The following is a 17213-nucleotide window of genomic DNA, read 5'->3' on the forward strand; positions in this document are numbered from 1 at the left end:
GGGAATCCACCCACAGTCTCTACCATCCTGAATACTTAAATGTCACTTTGGTCTAATTGGCTACGCAGCCCACTCCCCCTCCTCCACCGTGCCTCCAGCAGCCACAGCAAACACACTACCTGAGCCAGCAAGAGGGGACAACCCTGAGTCATCGTGGCTGTCACCCGCCGACAAACTGCACAACCCTGGACAGGAGAATCAGCCTCTCTGTGAGTCAGCTACCCTGGGAATCTCACCTTACGCAGGTGAAGAAACCAACCTTAGTCGAAGATCATGAGTGATTACAGGTAGCATGATGAACAAGCGGATAGATGGGTAGATAATATGTGGACAGACCAATGCGATGTGTGTATAAATATATAATTCTTATATATATTTGCACACAAGCATGTGTGTGTGTGTTCACCGTTTTATTGATCATGTACCACCTCTCATAATAGCCAGCATTTCAGGAATAGTGACTGTATTGGGCATGGAGACTTGCCTATACCCTGACACACCCGATTTCACGTGCTTCTCCTAAGAAACCTGATAAAAGCAAAATCTGTATTGACCCCATTTTACAGATAATGAAACTGAGGCTCAGAGAGGTTAACTCTCCTGCCCAGGGTCACAGCCACTGACAGACAAACCACGGTTCCAACCCAATCTGACACTAGGCCCCTGTTCTAACCACTGTGGACACCAGTGAGAGAGATCTTTCTCTTATGCAGTCCTCACACGAATTCTGTGGCTAGGTCTCGTTAGTTCCTTCGATAGATGCGGAACCTGAGGCCCAGAGAGGTTAGGTAGCCCACTGAAAGACACAAAGATGCACACTGGGTGAAGAGCAGAGCCCTTCTGATAGCAACGTTCTGGCTATAACCACGTGATCTCAGCTGATTCTAGCCCACAGCAGGGCTTGGAAACTATTAAAGGAATGAACAGGATGCCAAGAACATTTTAGCAGTCAAGTCACAGATTAAAAGAAAAGTTCATGCCATCATTTTGACACAGAAAAGGAACATCCCTAGTGCCCTTCCTTCTTCTTTCAGCCAGTAGTGGATGCAGTGAGCGAGATGTGGTCCTAGGGACGGGATGCCTTGGTGAATCTAGAACTCATTCCGTCTCTCGTTCATTTGGTGACTGTTCATCGAGTGCGTGGTCTGTGTGCCCCAGGCATCGTGCTCATTGCAGAGGAAATGGATGGACAAACATGCCGGCGATTAAATGGGGTGTTACTGTTACTGTATAATGTCCTTTTTCATCTTGTCATTCATCTGGAACCGCTGGTCCTCAAAATGAACTCAATGAGGCTGAAAATAGTTTGAAAATCCTCTGTCCAGACAGGCATCTGGTTTGGGGGAGTGTTACTGGTGTTTACACACCCCTGTCCAAAGGCTTGAATACATCATTCACTTAGTACACATCAGCGACGGCTTTGCTGGTCTTTCGTCACTGTCCCCACACACCAGTGGCTCCTGGCAAGTGATGGCAGCTGGGATGAGGGGCCAGCAGAGTGCCATCTGAGTGCTGCCTGTGGACTGCCACACACAAGTTACAATTTTCACCTGTGAGAGCCTGGGTTAGACAGTGGGTGGCATTCCCGCTTCTGGGCTAGGCTAGACTCTGAAGGTATCCTTGGATGCCGAGGGGGGCAGGGGGAAGCTGGTGAAGATCCGGAAGAACCCCAAAGGACTTGCTCCCAGACCCGCATCCCAGAACCAGAATCAAGGTCCAGTAGCAGGCTTAACATCTCGGGGGCGTAACAGCGGCGTGTCCACACACGCCCCACTCTCTACGTGTCACTTGTCGTGTGTGTGCCGCACAGCTTGCAAGATCTTTGTTCCCCAGCCAGGGATCAAACCTGGGCCCCGGCAGTGAAAGCGCCAAGTCCTAACCGCCGGACCGCTCGAGAATTCCCTCTGTGCGTCGCTCTTGGTAGCTGTTGTGGGGGGCCCTTATCTTGACAACTGCCAGCCATTAATTCTGTTCTTTTGCTTTCCAGCCTCTGTAAGGGCCGGACCCTCTATTCTGTGGTGAGAGACGCCAAGATCGTCTTGGATGTCAACAAAACGAGACAGATTGCCCAAGAAATTGTGAAGGTACCGTAGGGCCTGGGGCCTCCTCCCTGAACCTCAGAAAGACCTGGCCCCATCCTGAGACTCATGGTGTGGCTTCAGACCAACAGTGTGGGCTTAAAAGAAATTAAACTTGACCTGAGTGACACCGCGCAGCGTGTGTATAACAGTTGCTAAAACAGCCATTAGAGACGGTCAACCAGTGTTTGGTTTCCTTCTGGTGTCCTGTCATCAGGATAACTGGGTGTGTGCGGGGACCAGGGGGCTCTTCTCATTACTAGAATCCCTTACCCCCTGAATCCTTGAATTCCCATGAGTGTAAACCATCTCTCTCCATAGCTGCCGGGAACTATCAAATTGTTGGGTGTTGTTTGGGATTAGAACAAACGAGAACATGCTGTGTTTTCTGGTGGCTACCTTGTGACTCCGTAGTATTCAGGTTTTTATTCTCCATTGGATGTGTTAGGACTGAACTTCAAAAAAGAAATAAAACTGTGACTGCTCATTCAGGCAAAAATAGAAATCTAGGTATTTCACCCTTGAGCCTGACCTTCCATAAGCCCTTCTCCATGTTCTTGATAATCGCCTCATGATACGTCTCTTGAGGAACACAAGTGAATTTCTGCAGTGGTGTGGAATAAGATCGAAGGGGTTCCTGTCTCTTGAGGGCCCTCTTTTCAGATTTGGCCCTGCTCCTTTCCCTCGGGGGAGATCTTCCCTTGCTTCTTTTTCAGGAAGCAGAAGCACTTAGATGGAGATGGTTTTGCTACCATCTGAGGCTGGTGGCAGATTTCTGCCTTGGGGACCCTGCTCAAGGCTGTTCCCACTTGCCACGCCTGCTCCACCCTACTTGCAAGCCTGGGTGTTTGGGCCCCAGGTCTGCAGCTGTTCAACATGTGTGGTCTCAGTGGAAAGGCAGGGCGTGTGAACCGTGAGCCCAGGCCAGGCTCCAGTGAGCGCAGAGGTGTGCTTGTCTCCTGCAGGGCATGGGCTATCTCCACGCCAAGGGGATCCTGCACAAGGACCTCAAGTCCAAGAATGTGTTCTACGACAACGGCAAAGTGGTGATCACAGACTTTGGGCTCTTCAGCATTTCCGGGGTGCTGCAGGCTGGCAGGTGAGTGCTGGTTGGAGGGGCCCCGAGGGGTTCTCGAGAGGTGATGGTCAGGGGATGGGAAGTCACCCACATGGCTTTAGTGACCTAAACATGATGCTGGACCTGAGATCGTTTAGCCAAGGGGCGAGGCTGCTATGCCTGTGGTGCAATGCTGGTGCCCAGGTCAGGCTCCGAGTCCCATGGGGCCTCTCTTGAAAGTGGTGCCTTTGAATGCGCACAGAGCTTCCTTCAGTCCTGCAACGCCCTTGCCCTTGAATTTCACCCAAGGACTCTTTTCTTCCTCCAAGCATGCACATGGAAGTTGGACTCACCAAACACCCTTGCTCAGTTTTCATATGAATTCCTTCATTTCAGTGCAGCTGGAGTGTAGTTGAGAGCAAGAGATTTAAGGTCAGACCCGCCCAGGGCCTAGCGTGGCCTGGCCACTCATTAACTGTGCCTTCACGTTCCTGCAAGAAAAATGATGATGCCTACCTTAGTGTCTTTATGGGGGTAGAATAAGAGCACACAGCGAGCGTCCAGCACAGCGCCTGGAGCACATCAAGCAGACAAACAATAGCCACTGCGGAGCTGCTCTAATTAGTATGAATTTGCATATACCTCCCCAGTATCACCCAGGAGGATCATTAACTATTGTTAAGTAATTAAAGCTCAGCCACCACTCACCCTGGAGCAAGCTGCCTTGAGCTGGCCAGTGAAGAAACAGCCGGGATCTCGAATAAACAGCCCATAATTCCGAAGGTCTGCCCTTTGTAACTTTTAATTTGGAGAGTTGTGCTCACGCGCACGCCCGTGCACACACACACACACACACACACACACACACACGCACTTAAACCCAGTGTGTTTTCTCTAATCACGCCTCTATAACAAATGGTGTGCCTCTCCAGAAAGACAGCTTTGCACCCCCCTTCAGGCTTCTGTATTTGTACTCCTGTTTCAGCTGATTCGGGGAATCTCTGATCTCTTTGAGGTATGCCCCAGTAGCCCCAGTACTCCTCCCCGCACAGTGAATTTTCTCCATGCTCTATAATACTTTGAATCTTGGTCAGACCATCTGAAATTTGGCAAAACCTGATCTTGCTGTTCTTTGCGATGCAGTAACCATCAGAAGCTTGAGGGTTTGTTTGTTTTCAGATTATTACTTCGCCCAAAGAGATTCATCTTCCAAAATGATCTATAGTCCCTAAGATAAGAAAATAAGGAGACAGGAAATTAATAGATAGATGGAGAGGGTCATCAAGGCAGAACCTAAGAAGCCAGGAACTCACTGAGGTTCCAGTTTCCTGGTTGGGGAATAGCTGTTTCCATCACCCCAAGGCCAAGGGCAGAGAAAGCAGTTGGTGACGTCATTATGAACCTAAGTACTTTGTGTCAAGACACGAAGAGGCTCAGCAAGTGTCTTTTTTAACCTAGTTCAAGGCTCTTTAAAAAAAAACATCGGATTCTTCCCTCCTGGTGGCAGGTCCACACTCATCCTCCTGGCCAGTGGCTTTTCCCCCAAGCAGGGGAAAGTGGGGCAGGGCCTCTGCTTTTTTTCCCTTTAGAGTCATGGTTTCTGAAGCCATAGAAGAAAAAGCACGGGGAAAGGGAATGACCTTCAGCTTAATCATGGAGGCCCCATGCCAACCAGGGAGAGAAGTCAAATGAAGGGCAAGATGGCTTCTGGCCTTGTCCCCCAGATAGCACCCCGCCCCAACCGTGCCCCAGTCTGGTTGTCAATGCAAACCCAGTTAGTGTCGCAGGATGCCAGGGAACCCTCAGTAACACCTCCCCACCAGAGACCCACATCACCTGGCTACCCAGGAGGAGCCATCAGTGACTTCCTGTGCTTTTTTTCTGTTGCTGGGACAATAGGGCTCAATTCAGAACTTTGCTCCCAAATGGTGCCATGGAATCTTATAGGACTGTGGTTAGGAGTCTAGTCGCTGGAGTTTTAAAGACTAGCAATCAAACAGATCTTAGTTCTTTCACTTTTTATCTCCGTGGCTTTGCCAGGGTCACTTAAGCTTTTTGGGCTTCCCAGGTGGTTCAGTGGTAAGGAATCTGCCTGCCAGTACCAGAGACATGGCTTTGATCCCTGGGTGGGGAAGATCCCCTGGAGAAGGAAATGGCAACCCACTCCAGTATTCTTGCCTGGAGAATCCCATGGACAAACTTGCCTGGAGGGCTGCAGTCTATGGGGTCACCAAGAGTCGGATACAATTTAGCAGCTGAGCACACACACACACTTAAACATTTTTAAGGCTATTTCCTCACCCATAGAACAGCGGTGATCCCCAGTTGATTGTGGGTGCCTGAGAATTAAATGGGCTGGAACTCCTGGTATACAGTAGGCACTCAGCAGGAGCTACTTGCCTTCCTGCCCTTCCGTCAGTTAGACATTAGGGGCATCCACAGTGCTCCGTGCCCAGAAAGGGGAGATCAGCTGGCCCTGGGGCAAGGGTGAGTCACAGTAACAGTGAGCCCATTCTGGACATCCAGACAGACGCCAGGGCTTCCCTGAGCCCATCCTTAGCATTGCCTTGTCTACAGCTGTTCTGCCATCATCCAGAAAAGGTGTCATTTAAGATGCCAGTGCTATCATGCCAGCTGCCTATAGTGATAGCCATAGTGAAGACAATTTGGGTTGGTCACTGATAGGCCCATCACCAGGGGAACAGGACACCCCAGGGTGTCTGTGCCAGGCCTGGGTCTCAGCCCCCTGCCAGGCATGTGCCTACCTCCACCCCAGGATGATGGTTATCGAGTGACCCAGCCTTACAGTTCCAAAGCTCCACTGCCCCAGCAAGTCAGTAGGAGGCAGAAGGGGCTGTTGAGTAAGATGGGAACTGGCAGGTTTGTCCTTCTGGTAACAGCATCCCACCCCACACAGCCTGGTCATGCCAGGAGAAGGGCGGCTGGCCCAGGACACGACCCCTCTCTCGGATGACATTCTTACTTTGGACTCTAACCTCCATTCTGTTTCTGAGTCCTCAAGGCGCAAAAACATCCACAGGGAATATTGATGTCCAGGACTCGTGTAGCCCTGGCAGCTGACCCAACCCTTCTCCTCTTCATTCTTGCACCAGTCATCTGGAGTCCAGGTTCATGTGTTCATTTCACAGATGGGAAAGTGGAGACTCAGGTCTGTTCAAAGATGCACACCTAGTAAGCAACAGATGGGTCCTTAAACCCCTGCAGGTGTCCCCGATTCTAAAAGCAAGAACTCATTGGACCTTGCAAACTCATGGTTTGTTTGTTTTTTTAATGAATGAATTTGAGTCCTATTTTCTAGCAGAGGATGCGTTCTATCAGGTCAACCTATACACACATTCCCGACTGAGGTCCAAGGAGAGGCTGCCATGCAGTCTTGCTTTGGCTGTTGCTTGGAGATGACCAGGGCATGGACACAGGAGTATGTGGTGCACTGCAGGGCAAGAAGCTCCAGCTCTGGGGCCAGTTGGATGGGTTTTGCAATTCTGCCTCCCTGGTAGAAGGGCAGCCTCAGAGCAAGTCAATACTTCTGAGCCCCATTTTCTCTTGTGCAAAATAAACTAGACTAGGATGAGTGAGTTGTTTTTAGGATTTAAGATTAATGTGTATGAGACACATGCATGCAAGTGTATATATTGTATAGCTCCTCCAGGAGTATTAACTCAGTCAGTTCAGTCTCTCAGTCGTCTCCAACTCTTTGTGACCCTGTGGACTGCAGCACATCAGGCTTCCCTGTCAATCACCAACTCCTGGAGCTTGCTCAAATTCATGTCCATTGAGTCGATGATGCTATCCAATCATCTATCCAACCATCTCATCCTGTCGCCCCCTTCTCCTCCTGCCTTCAGTCTTTCCCAGCATCAGGGTCTTTTCTAGTGAGTCAGCTCTTCACATCAGGTGGCCAAAGTATTGGAGCTTCAGCTTCAGCATCAGTCCTCTCAATGAACATTCCAGACTGATTTTCTCTAGGATTGACTGGTTTGCTCTCAGTATTCACTAATCCAGTGTTTACTGAGGCTCCGTATAGAACATAAGTGCCATGAATAACGAGGACCAGCTCTACTTGTTCGATGAAGATGGAGGAGGGGGCGCCTCAGTGGCAAAGGAACAGGATGACGGTTTGGGTGTTGGATGTCTCTCTCCAGACCATCCTGTCTTGTACCTCCCGCTGGGTCTTGGCCTCAAGCACAAGGTCAGGCAGTGCCTGATGGGGAGCACAGGGCAGGGGAGAAACAGAAGGAAGCCAGCAGAGGTGGTCCAGGGACTTGCAGTCAGTGATGGAAGACCGGTCCTCTCTGGGCTGTGAAACAGGGCTCACCCTGTGCTTCACTTCTCCAGGCGTGATGACAAGCTACGTATCCAGAACGGCTGGCTGTGCCACTTGGCCCCAGAGATCATCCGCCAGCTGTCTCCCGACACAGAGGAGGACAAGCTCCCCTTCTCCAAACACTCAGACGTCTTTGCACTCGGGTAGGTGGCCCAACCCAGGCTCTTCAGAGCCCCAGCCTGAGCAGAGGGGCACTTCCCTTTTGGAAGGGACAAGGCGTCTGTCTGAAGATTTCTGGGTGAAATTATGGGGGGAGGGGTCTGAGTGGGCTCTAGTAGAGAGACCATAGCAAACCTCCATGCCTGCTTTCTAACTGATGATGCAAACGTGACAAATTGCCTGACTCACTCATTCATTCATTCATGCAAGAGCTTTGTCCTGGGTGCTTAGTATGAATGAACTGTCAAAAACTTAGTGGCTTAAAAAGACATTTATGATCTCAAGTTTCTGTGGCCAGGAGTTTGGGAGTGGTTCTGAGCTGGCTCAGCATCTCACATGAGGTCACAGTCAAGATGTTGACTGGGGCTGCAGTCTCATCTGATGGTTTGACATCTGAGGATCTGTTACCAAGTTGTGACCACTCACATGGCTGCTGGCAGGAGGCCTCAGGTCCTTACCACACAGGCCTTTCCACGGGCTCGGCGGCAAGAAGCTGCACTGCCTTTATGACCTGGTCATAGAAATTATATATAGTCACTTCTACCGTACTCTGTTTGTTAGAACCAAGTCAGTAAATCAAGGTGAGGAGAATTAAGCTCTACTTTTTTTTTTTTTTATAAAAAGGAGTATCAATTTGTAGATGTTTTAAAACCACCATAGTTTCCCTATTCTCTCTTGCCTAACAGAAGACAGACAAGGAAACAGTTGTTTTTACAAAATTCCATGGTAAATGCTATGCTGAGGATAAGCACAGGACTGTGGGGAGAAAGGGGAACTAAATCCCGTCTGGGGGATCACAGAGGGCTTCCTGGAGGAGGGGACTCCCGAGCCTGTGTTAAAAATTGAGTATAAGTAGTCCAGGTGAGGGCAAGGTAACGTGTTTCCGATAGAGGGAACACATGAAAAGGAACACGGATGACAAGGAACAAATTGTCCACCATGGAGGAACACACTGGGGAGCAGGGCAGGGGGAGGAAGGAAAGCCGATGGATGACGAATCAGGGGGAAAAAAATGAGACTAAGGTGGTGAGATGAAAGCCTAGAGCGGAAAGAAGGCACACTGCAGGGACTTAGAGGCTGAGTTAAGTAGTTTCCATCTTCAGGGCACTAGGGAGCCACTGATGGTCATTAAGCAGGAGAATGACGTAATCACATGTTGAGTTTTAGAATAATCTCTACTGTGTCAAAAAACAGAAAGGAGGAAGACAAATGGGGCCAGGTGACCAATGTAGGGTGAGACCCTGAAATTCTGCACCGAATCAGTGCCAGGGGAATGAAAGCTGGGATTGGACATAAGAAGCAGGATTTGGGGAGTGGAAGTGATAGGGCTTGACTATTGGTTTAAATGCGGGTGGTGGCAATATCTTCCTGAAACAGCTGGGTGGAAAGTAGTGTCTTTTGCCAAAGTAGAGACCCGCCTGGGGGATGGGGATTGGGGGTGGGATGTACCAGGAAGGCAAAGAGAGCAGATCTAGACACAGTGCGTTTGAGCCACTTTGGAGTCAGCCGATGGAAGCGACCAGAAAGCAGCTGAATCTGCACATTTGAAGTCTGGAGACAAAGAGCATAGGACTCATCAGCAAAGACAGAATAACTGCAGCCACGGGAGAAAATGAGTTGTCTTTGAAAGTACAGAGGAGGGAGAGAGGCTCCAGGGCACTGTCCTAAGATGCAGGTCCCGGCACTCGGAAAAGATCCACCAGGAGCCTCATCTTACCTTGACTGTGGGGGGCGGTTGCAAGAACTGGCAGAGATGACGCTGGGGAAGCTGTTTGGGAAAGCTGGAGGCTCGAAGATGTGTGAAGTTAGATTTTAGCACCACCGGGAGCTGGTACAGAGACCATCTTCCACTGAGAAGTACCCCGCTGTGTCCTCTCCATAAATCGGGGTGGGGGCGGCATTGGCTGGCACATCAGGATCCTCACCATCTGTCACTTGGACCCCTTTAGAGGCTGTCACTTGTTCCAGCTAGTTTATGCCCAGATCTTTATCTAGTTAAATATTGTTATCTGAAACCAAATTGCAGTAATTAAGTTGGTATATTTTAGTATCAATTTAGCAAAAGAAAAAAAAGAAGAATGTAATTAACAAAATGTACCAAAGTAAGTAATTGGTTTTCCATTGGAGTTTTAATCTTGAGCAATTTTTTTTTCCCCCTTAAAGCAAGTTTCTCTTGAAAGTTAGGTTTGAAAGGAAGTTTTAATGAGACCTTTATCCCTGACACTGCTGAATTCCAAGGGACCTGGTGCTCTTGGTTTCCTGCCAATTAGCTGCATCTTGTTGCTTGGGAACCTCATGCTGGGGCATGACTTGGAACAAAAATGGATTTTTAAAAGTGTGTTGAGCACCGTGTTAAGCTTGTCATGGGCGCTATCTCAGAACATCTTCAGAGGTACAACTTTGAAGCAGGTACCATCGTTCCCAATTGACAGATGAGGAAACTGAGGTTCCGAGTGGCTCAGTGACTTGCCTTACAGTAATTAACCATGGAGCTGGGAATCAAACTTGGGTCATCCTGACTCCACAGCTGGAGCTTTTAAACACAGAGCCCCCGATGGGCTTGAGAGTCATTTCACCACTCAAAACCCTACGTCCCTCAGCCACAAATCGAAGTTAATAAAGCCATTGTGATATTCTAAGGACTGAAGGAGAAAACATCTGTAAGGCACCCAGCACAGGGCCAGGCTTCCAACAGTCTCCCTTCCGCAGTTCACATGAGCAGCGCCTACACTCTGTGCCCCTGTCCCCAGGCCCCAGCCATCACCTATAGGGTCGCCCTCCCAAGTAGTGCACTGCCCCCGTTGCAAAGGACTCACAGAGATGACCGTGTGTAGGTTTCCCATAGAGCAGGAGGCCAGTGGTGTGATTCTGTGGTCAGATGGTCTCAACTCTGGCTGTGACCTCTCACAAGCTGTGTGACCCTGGGTAAGATACACAACCCTCCTGAGCCTCATTTTCCCAGCTGTGAAATGGGGCTGATATTAGCACTTCTTGTTTTCAAATGTACGTTTTAAACTTTTTTCCAGTATGATGTGGCCAGTAGATCAGGAAACAACTTACCATTGGATAGTTTGTTATTCAGCTCAATTCAGTTCAGTCGCTCAGTCATGTCTGACTCTTTGCGACCCCATGAATCGCAGCACGCCAGGCCTCCCTGTCCATCACCAGCTCCCGGAGTTCACTCAAACTCATGTCCTTCGAATCGGTGATGCCATCCAGCCACCTCATCCTCTGTCGCCCCCTTCTCCTGCTGCCCCCAATCCCTCCCAGCATCAGAGTCTTTCTCAATGAGTCAACTCTTCGCATGAGGTGGCCAAAGTATTGGAGTTTCAGCTTTAGTATCAGTCCTTCCAAAGAACACCCAGGACTGATCTCCTTCAGAATGGACTGGGTGGATCTCCTTGCAGTCCAAGGGACTCTCAAGAGTCTTCTCCAACACCACAGTTCAAAAGCATCAATTCTTCGGCGCTCAGCTTTCTTCACAGTCCAACTCTCACATCTATACATGACCACAGGAAAAACCATAGCCTTGACTAGACGGACCTTTGTCTTGTCTAACTCAATGAAACTAAGCCGTGCCATGTGGAGCCACCCAAGACGGGTGGGTCATGATGGAGAGGTCTGACAGAATGTGGTCTACTGGAGAAGGGAATGGCAAACCACTTCCGTGAGAACCCCATGAACAGTGTGAACAGTTTGTTATTCACAGCTCCCAAAAGGAGGGGGCACATTGTCCCATGCAGGGGTTCATGGGGAGGCACCAGGGTCAATCAAGAGGCAGAAGGAGCAGGAAGAGAATGTAGGCAAGAACCATTATTGTGGTTTCCCCAGGAAGGAAAGGATGAGGCAGGGTAAGCAGATTTAAGATTGGCTGGTTTGACTAACTTCAGTGGGCACAGGGTCTGAGAGCTGTCTTAAGTAGGACAGGGGAATACCAGACCTGAATGTGAGAGCCTGATAGAGGAGATGGGGGACAGAGCTTTGGATTAGTGAGTTTGCATATGAAAATCACCACTTACAGATCAGCTGTTTACTGTCTCTAGAAATTGGCTGGCCCTGAGAGGGGCAAACCCTCCAGGGTCAGCAAGACCCCAGATATCAAACCATCGGAATAAAAAGGCTTGCTTAATACACCTCCTCCATAATCATAACAAATACAAAGGGCTTAGATTAGTCCAGCACAGAATGAAAACTCAGTAAGTGTTATTATTTATGATGATGATGACTAGAACCATCCAGCACCCTAACTTGAGAACTTCCTGGCCATCTGACTCAACAGCCCAACACCTGAGCATCACCACCCCTGCCTGCCCCAGATGGATGAGGTTAGCAGGGGAGAGAGTATATTGAGAGATGGGCCCCTAGAAATAGCTGGTTTGATATAGTCCTCTACTAGCTCAGTTAGTAAAGAATCTGCCTGCAATGCTGAAGACCCCGGTTCGATTCCTGGGTCAGGAAGATCCGCTGGAGAAAGGGATAGGCTACCCACTCCAGTATTCTTGGGCTTCCCTTGTGGCTCCGCTGGTAAAGAATCTGCCTGCAATGTGGGAGACCTGGGTTCAATCCCTGGGTTGGGAAGATCCCCTGTAGAAGGGAAAGGCTACCCACTCCAGTATTCTGGCCTGGGGAAATCCATGGACTTTATAGCCCATGGGGTTGCAAAGAGTCAGACACGACTTTCACTTTTCATCATTAAAAAGGATGACCAAGTACTCCATATTCTTTAAAGCAAATTTACATAAATTACCTTAGGTTAGAGGAAAGATCATTTCCTGGCGTTGTTGCAGATGTTTCCTGAGTTGGGGAATCTCAGTGAGTTGAGACCTACCCCCACGGCCCAATTCAGTGATAGCCCAGCATCCTCTGAATCCCCTAGGGCATCCGCCATGGTCCTCAGTGCCGACCACACCTCTCCCAGCATCCCTTCAGCACCACCCAGCCCATCTCCCCTTCCACCCCATATGTGCTGCTCACAAGCAGTGGCTTCTTCAGTCGTTACCATATCATGATGTGTGAAGCAGAGGTGATAACATAGTTGATCCCTCTAGAATAATCTCAGCATTGAGTTGTTCTGACATTCAGCCTCCCAGATAAACATTCTTCCACTGCAGTTTTATCATCATTCTCATTTGGCAGGTAAGGAAACCTGGATTCAGAAGGGAAGCAACCCACCCAGTGACATACTTCTAGCGTAGTGTAGGACAGAATCAGGACTTGAACCCTTCAAGGCAGTCTGACCTTCAGATCTTTATTTTTTCTTTCCGTTGTTTCACAGGAAGGTTCCTTCTTAGAAAACACAAATATAATAGAAAAAATGTGTCCTTTCTATCTCTGAGAAAAGACAGTTTGCTAATATTTTGCTGTGTTATTAATTCTCTTTATATCCATATACATATGTGTATACATATATAAATCATGCATTATTATTATACATTATTATATATATATCAATATGTATATAATGGTTTTTAAAAGTGTAACATATCTAATATACAGTTTTATGTCCTGCTTTTTTCACTTAAATTTATATATTTAGCATTTTTATATCAGCAACATTGAAATTTCTAATAATAATAATAATAATAATAAAGTATTCCATTTCATTTTAATGATTTACCATCATCCCTATAACCAATTCTTGTTGAACAGTTTTGTTATTGCTACTTTTTTTCAGTGTCCTATATAATGGTGTACAGAAGATCCTTATAAACGAATTTTTGTTTATATCCCTTATTTTCTCCTTAGAATAGTTTTCTAAAATTACAAACATGGGGCCAGAGATCCTGGCCACATTATATTAAACTGTTCCATTTCTAGCTTTTGATTCATTTTAATTCAGGCACCAGAGAAGATATCCTGGGATAAGCAGGACTTCTAAGACATCATGAAAGCTTAAAGTACATCTGAGGTAGCAAAACAGCTGTCCAGTGTGGCAGAAACTCAGGGGCCAGTGTGATTAGCCAGCAGGCTGACTGGGTGGGTGTGTGTTGGTGAGGGACACAGAGTTGCAGGTGACATATCGCCCCAGCATCCCTTAACAATGTCTTCCCACAGGACTATCTGGTATGAACTCCATGCCAGGGAGTGGCCTTTCAAGACCCAACCAGCAGAGGCAATAATCTGGCAAATGGGCACAGGCATGAAACCCAACCTCAGCCAGATCGGCATGGGAAAAGAAATCTCGGTAAGTCCCAGGATGGTGCCAGGTCTGGGAGACGAAGGGAGAAGTAGACACAGTTCTAGGCACTCCTTTTCCCACACATTAAGGTTGCAAATGCTTCCCTGGAGGGTGATGAAAACGCCTGCCTACAGCCTTGTCAGATAATGATTTGGAGCTTCGAAGGCAAAGCTTTCAAACTATGCCTGCAATTCAGGTTCCTACCATCAGGGTGCAGTACACTTGGCCAGATTTTTCCTAGCAAGGGATTGAGTCTAGTAGAACCAATGAATCCTTTTTTTGTTATTTTTAAAAGATATACATTAAACTATCACCAGTATCAATTATTCTAATTTTATTTAAATGTACATAAAAAGTTTAAGGCATCATCCAACTCAGAACAAGATACATAAAAACACAGAGGCCCGAGTATAAATTAATAATCAACCTCTGAAACACATCAGGAAGAATCCTCTGTTGATCAGAAAATAGATGAATCAGGGAATGTGTAATTATCTGGTATTTTTTTTAAGGATTACCTTTCTCTAGATTTCCTTTCTCATGTGAGGCGATCACTGGTAGAGTAATTTTCCCCTCTGAGACTTTCAGAGGCACTTATAGTATTAGATGTGGATAGAAGCCTCAGGATCTTCCTCCTCCCTTTTGAGAAAACTGTCAAGAGACTCCTTGGGGAGCACTATTAATTTCAGTGTATCCCATATCCTCTATAATAGGATTTACCTAGTTAGCTATATAGGCTCAAAAAGTGGATAAGTAAAATGATGGATGATACATGGGTAAATAGTGCATGGCTGGATGATTGATGAAATGTAAAATACACGAATTGAGGTGGATACATGGGTAAGTGCACAATAGGTGAGTGCGTGATGGAGGGATGGATGATAGTGGAATCTGAAAGTGGAACAAATGGGTAGACAGATCCAATGAGACGCCAAGGAGTACTCAGCAGTTACTATTTACATTAAGTCACCACGTTGGTTCCTTTTAGGACATTCTTCTCTTCTGCTGGGCCTTTGAACAAGAAGAGAGACCTACCTTCACCAAACTCATGGACATGCTGGAGAAACTGCCAAAGCGAAACCGCCGCCTGTCTCACCCTGGACATTTCTGGAAGTCTGCAGAGTAAGTGTTCCTTCCCTCTTAGCATCTCTTCCCACTCCCCTCTCACCTGTGGCTTTTGTCACCTTTTTGCTTCCACTCCAAACTCCTCTGCCAACTATCTCCTTTCCGTGTACCCACCTCCCTCCCCTACACAAAACCCTTTCCCAGTACGTTTCTGTTCAGGGGAGTCTCCTCTGGAATCTGGGTCCTCGAGGTGTCCACACAGGGCACAGATCCCAGTGGCTACCATGGCTATCTCATTGCCCATCCCTTCCTGATTAAGATTGACACCCCAGTGAATCTGAGCATCACATGGTGAAATGGTACCCTGAACCCACCAAGCCCTACATGTCAGCTATTCATCAAAGTACAGAAGTCCTGAGGAGTACCTATTTCATGGATGATAAACGTGTATGAGTTGCCTCTGCCCTGTTCCTGTACTGATGGCAGGCATGACTAATCTCTCACCGCACATTTGCCATCACTCAGTGATGCTCATCAGCAGTTACTTAGAATCAGCACATTGATGCCTTTCCTGGCCATTCCAGATTTGGTCTAACTCCTTTTACACATGGAGATACTGTGGCCCACAGAGACATTCAGCAGCTCAGCCACATCTGCATGGGGTGTTGGTGATAGAACTGGGGACACAGGTCAGGCTCCAGTTCTATAATTTAGAATTTGCTCTCCCCACAACCTCAGCCCCTACAAATTCCTCACTCACACTCATCTGGCTTTGAGATGGTTACTCCAATGGTGTGGTCCTTCCAAAAGCTACCTGGGTTGCAGTGGATTGGGGGAGTGCTTGACTAAAGTAGGCCCAGGATCTGGGCCCTGTCTAGGGCTTTGTCTGCAGAAGGGACCAACCAAGAGGTCTCAGCTGCAGCCGACATGTTCCAAGGAGGTCAGCAGCTAACTCAAAACTCACCCCTGGGATCTTGGGTGGGCCCTTCCATGGCTCAGATGCCAGAGGAGCTGGCATTTCTAGAATCCTTGCACACGGCAAGTTGAAGGCAAGATGGGCAAGCCTGTGTTCCAGAGCAATGCATCCCAAAATTTAATACACATTCATATTACCCAGGGGCTTTGTTAAAATGCAAATTTTCATTCTGTTAGGTCTGGGGTGGGGCCCGAGATTTTGTATTTTTAACAAACTCCAAGGGGATGCTGATGCTGCTGGTCCAAGGACCACACCCCCCCTTCAGACCTGTGTTGTCCAATAACAGCCACACACTGTATGGGGCTATTGAACAGTCAAAATGGGGTGAATCTGGATTGAAATGTGCTCTGAGTATAAAGTGTACACAAAATTTCAAAGACTTAGGAGAAAACAACCACAGCAGTTAATCCCTTCTCTCCCTAACCCCTAATCTTTCATCTGTGTTCTGTCTCTATGAATGTACCTGTTCTAGAGACTCCATTTAGCCAATGCATACAATATTTGCCCTTTTGTATTTGGCTTCTTTTACTCTGCATGTTTTCATGTTTTATCCACATTTAGCACAGTGGTCCCCACCCTTTTGGCACCAGGGACTGGCTTCGTGGGAGACAGTGTTTCCCACAGACCATGGAGGATGGTTTGGGGATGATTCTCATAAGACGCATGCAACCTAGATCCCTCGCATGCCCAGTTCACAGCAGGGTCCATGCTCCTATGAGAATCTAATGCTGCCTCTGATCTGATAGGAGGTGGAGCTCAGGCGGCAATGCAAGCAAGAGGGAGCAGCTGTAAATACAGAGTAGCTTCACTTGCTCACCTGCCACTCACCTCCTGCTGTGTGGCATGCTTCCTAACAGGCCACAGACCAGTACCAGTCTGTGACCCAGGGGTTGGGGACCTCTGTTGTAGCATATATTAGACCGTCATCCTTTTCCATGGCTGAGTGATATTCCATTGTGCATATATACCACAGTTTTTTGTCCATTAACCTGCTGCTGGACACTTGGTTTGTATGTGCTTTGGGGCTATTGCGAATGGCATCGCTGTGAACTTGGTGTGTGAGCATTTGTTCAAGTCCCTGCTTCCAGTTCTTTTTTCATCACCTCGACCACCAGCACCATCTCCATCATCTGGGCATCATTTATTAAGCACATATGTGTGAAAGGTGCTGTGTCAAGCATTCTATCTGCGTCATCTCACTGAATCCTCAGAACCCCCACCCCTTCGCAAGAGGTAATCTGGTAACCCCAGAGGAGTGCCCAAGAGATTAAGTGCCTATTCCCAGGTCACACAGCAAGTAAGGGGCAGAGCAAGTATTGGAACCCAGCTTGGTCTGGACCTTGATCCCTCCACTT

The 17213-nt window shown here is 47.9% G+C and overlaps 1 protein-coding gene across 2 annotated transcripts in view; it reads left to right on the forward strand.

The window, feature by feature from the left end:
- KSR2 (kinase suppressor of ras 2) overlaps positions 1-17213 on the forward strand; it is a 462287-nt gene that overhangs the window by 430210 nt on the left and 14864 nt on the right. The window contains exons 15-19 of one of the 2 annotated variants that reach the window (XM_042234645.1): positions 1988-2084; positions 3044-3177; positions 7492-7623; positions 13694-13823; positions 14806-14939. In XM_042234645.1, coding sequence (XP_042090579.1) covers positions 1988-2084; positions 3044-3177; positions 7492-7623; positions 13694-13823; positions 14806-14939 — 627 coding nt within the window. Of the gene's footprint in view, positions 1-1987; positions 2085-3043; positions 3178-7491; positions 7624-13693; positions 13824-14805; positions 14944-17213 lie in introns of those variants that run through there. The other variant, XM_060400779.1, reaches the window with a different exon arrangement.

The sequence above is a fragment of the Ovis aries genome, chromosome 17, assembly GCF_016772045.2.
Source record: "Ovis aries strain OAR_USU_Benz2616 breed Rambouillet chromosome 17, ARS-UI_Ramb_v3.0, whole genome shotgun sequence".
Lineage (NCBI taxonomy): Eukaryota > Metazoa > Chordata > Mammalia > Artiodactyla > Bovidae > Ovis > Ovis aries.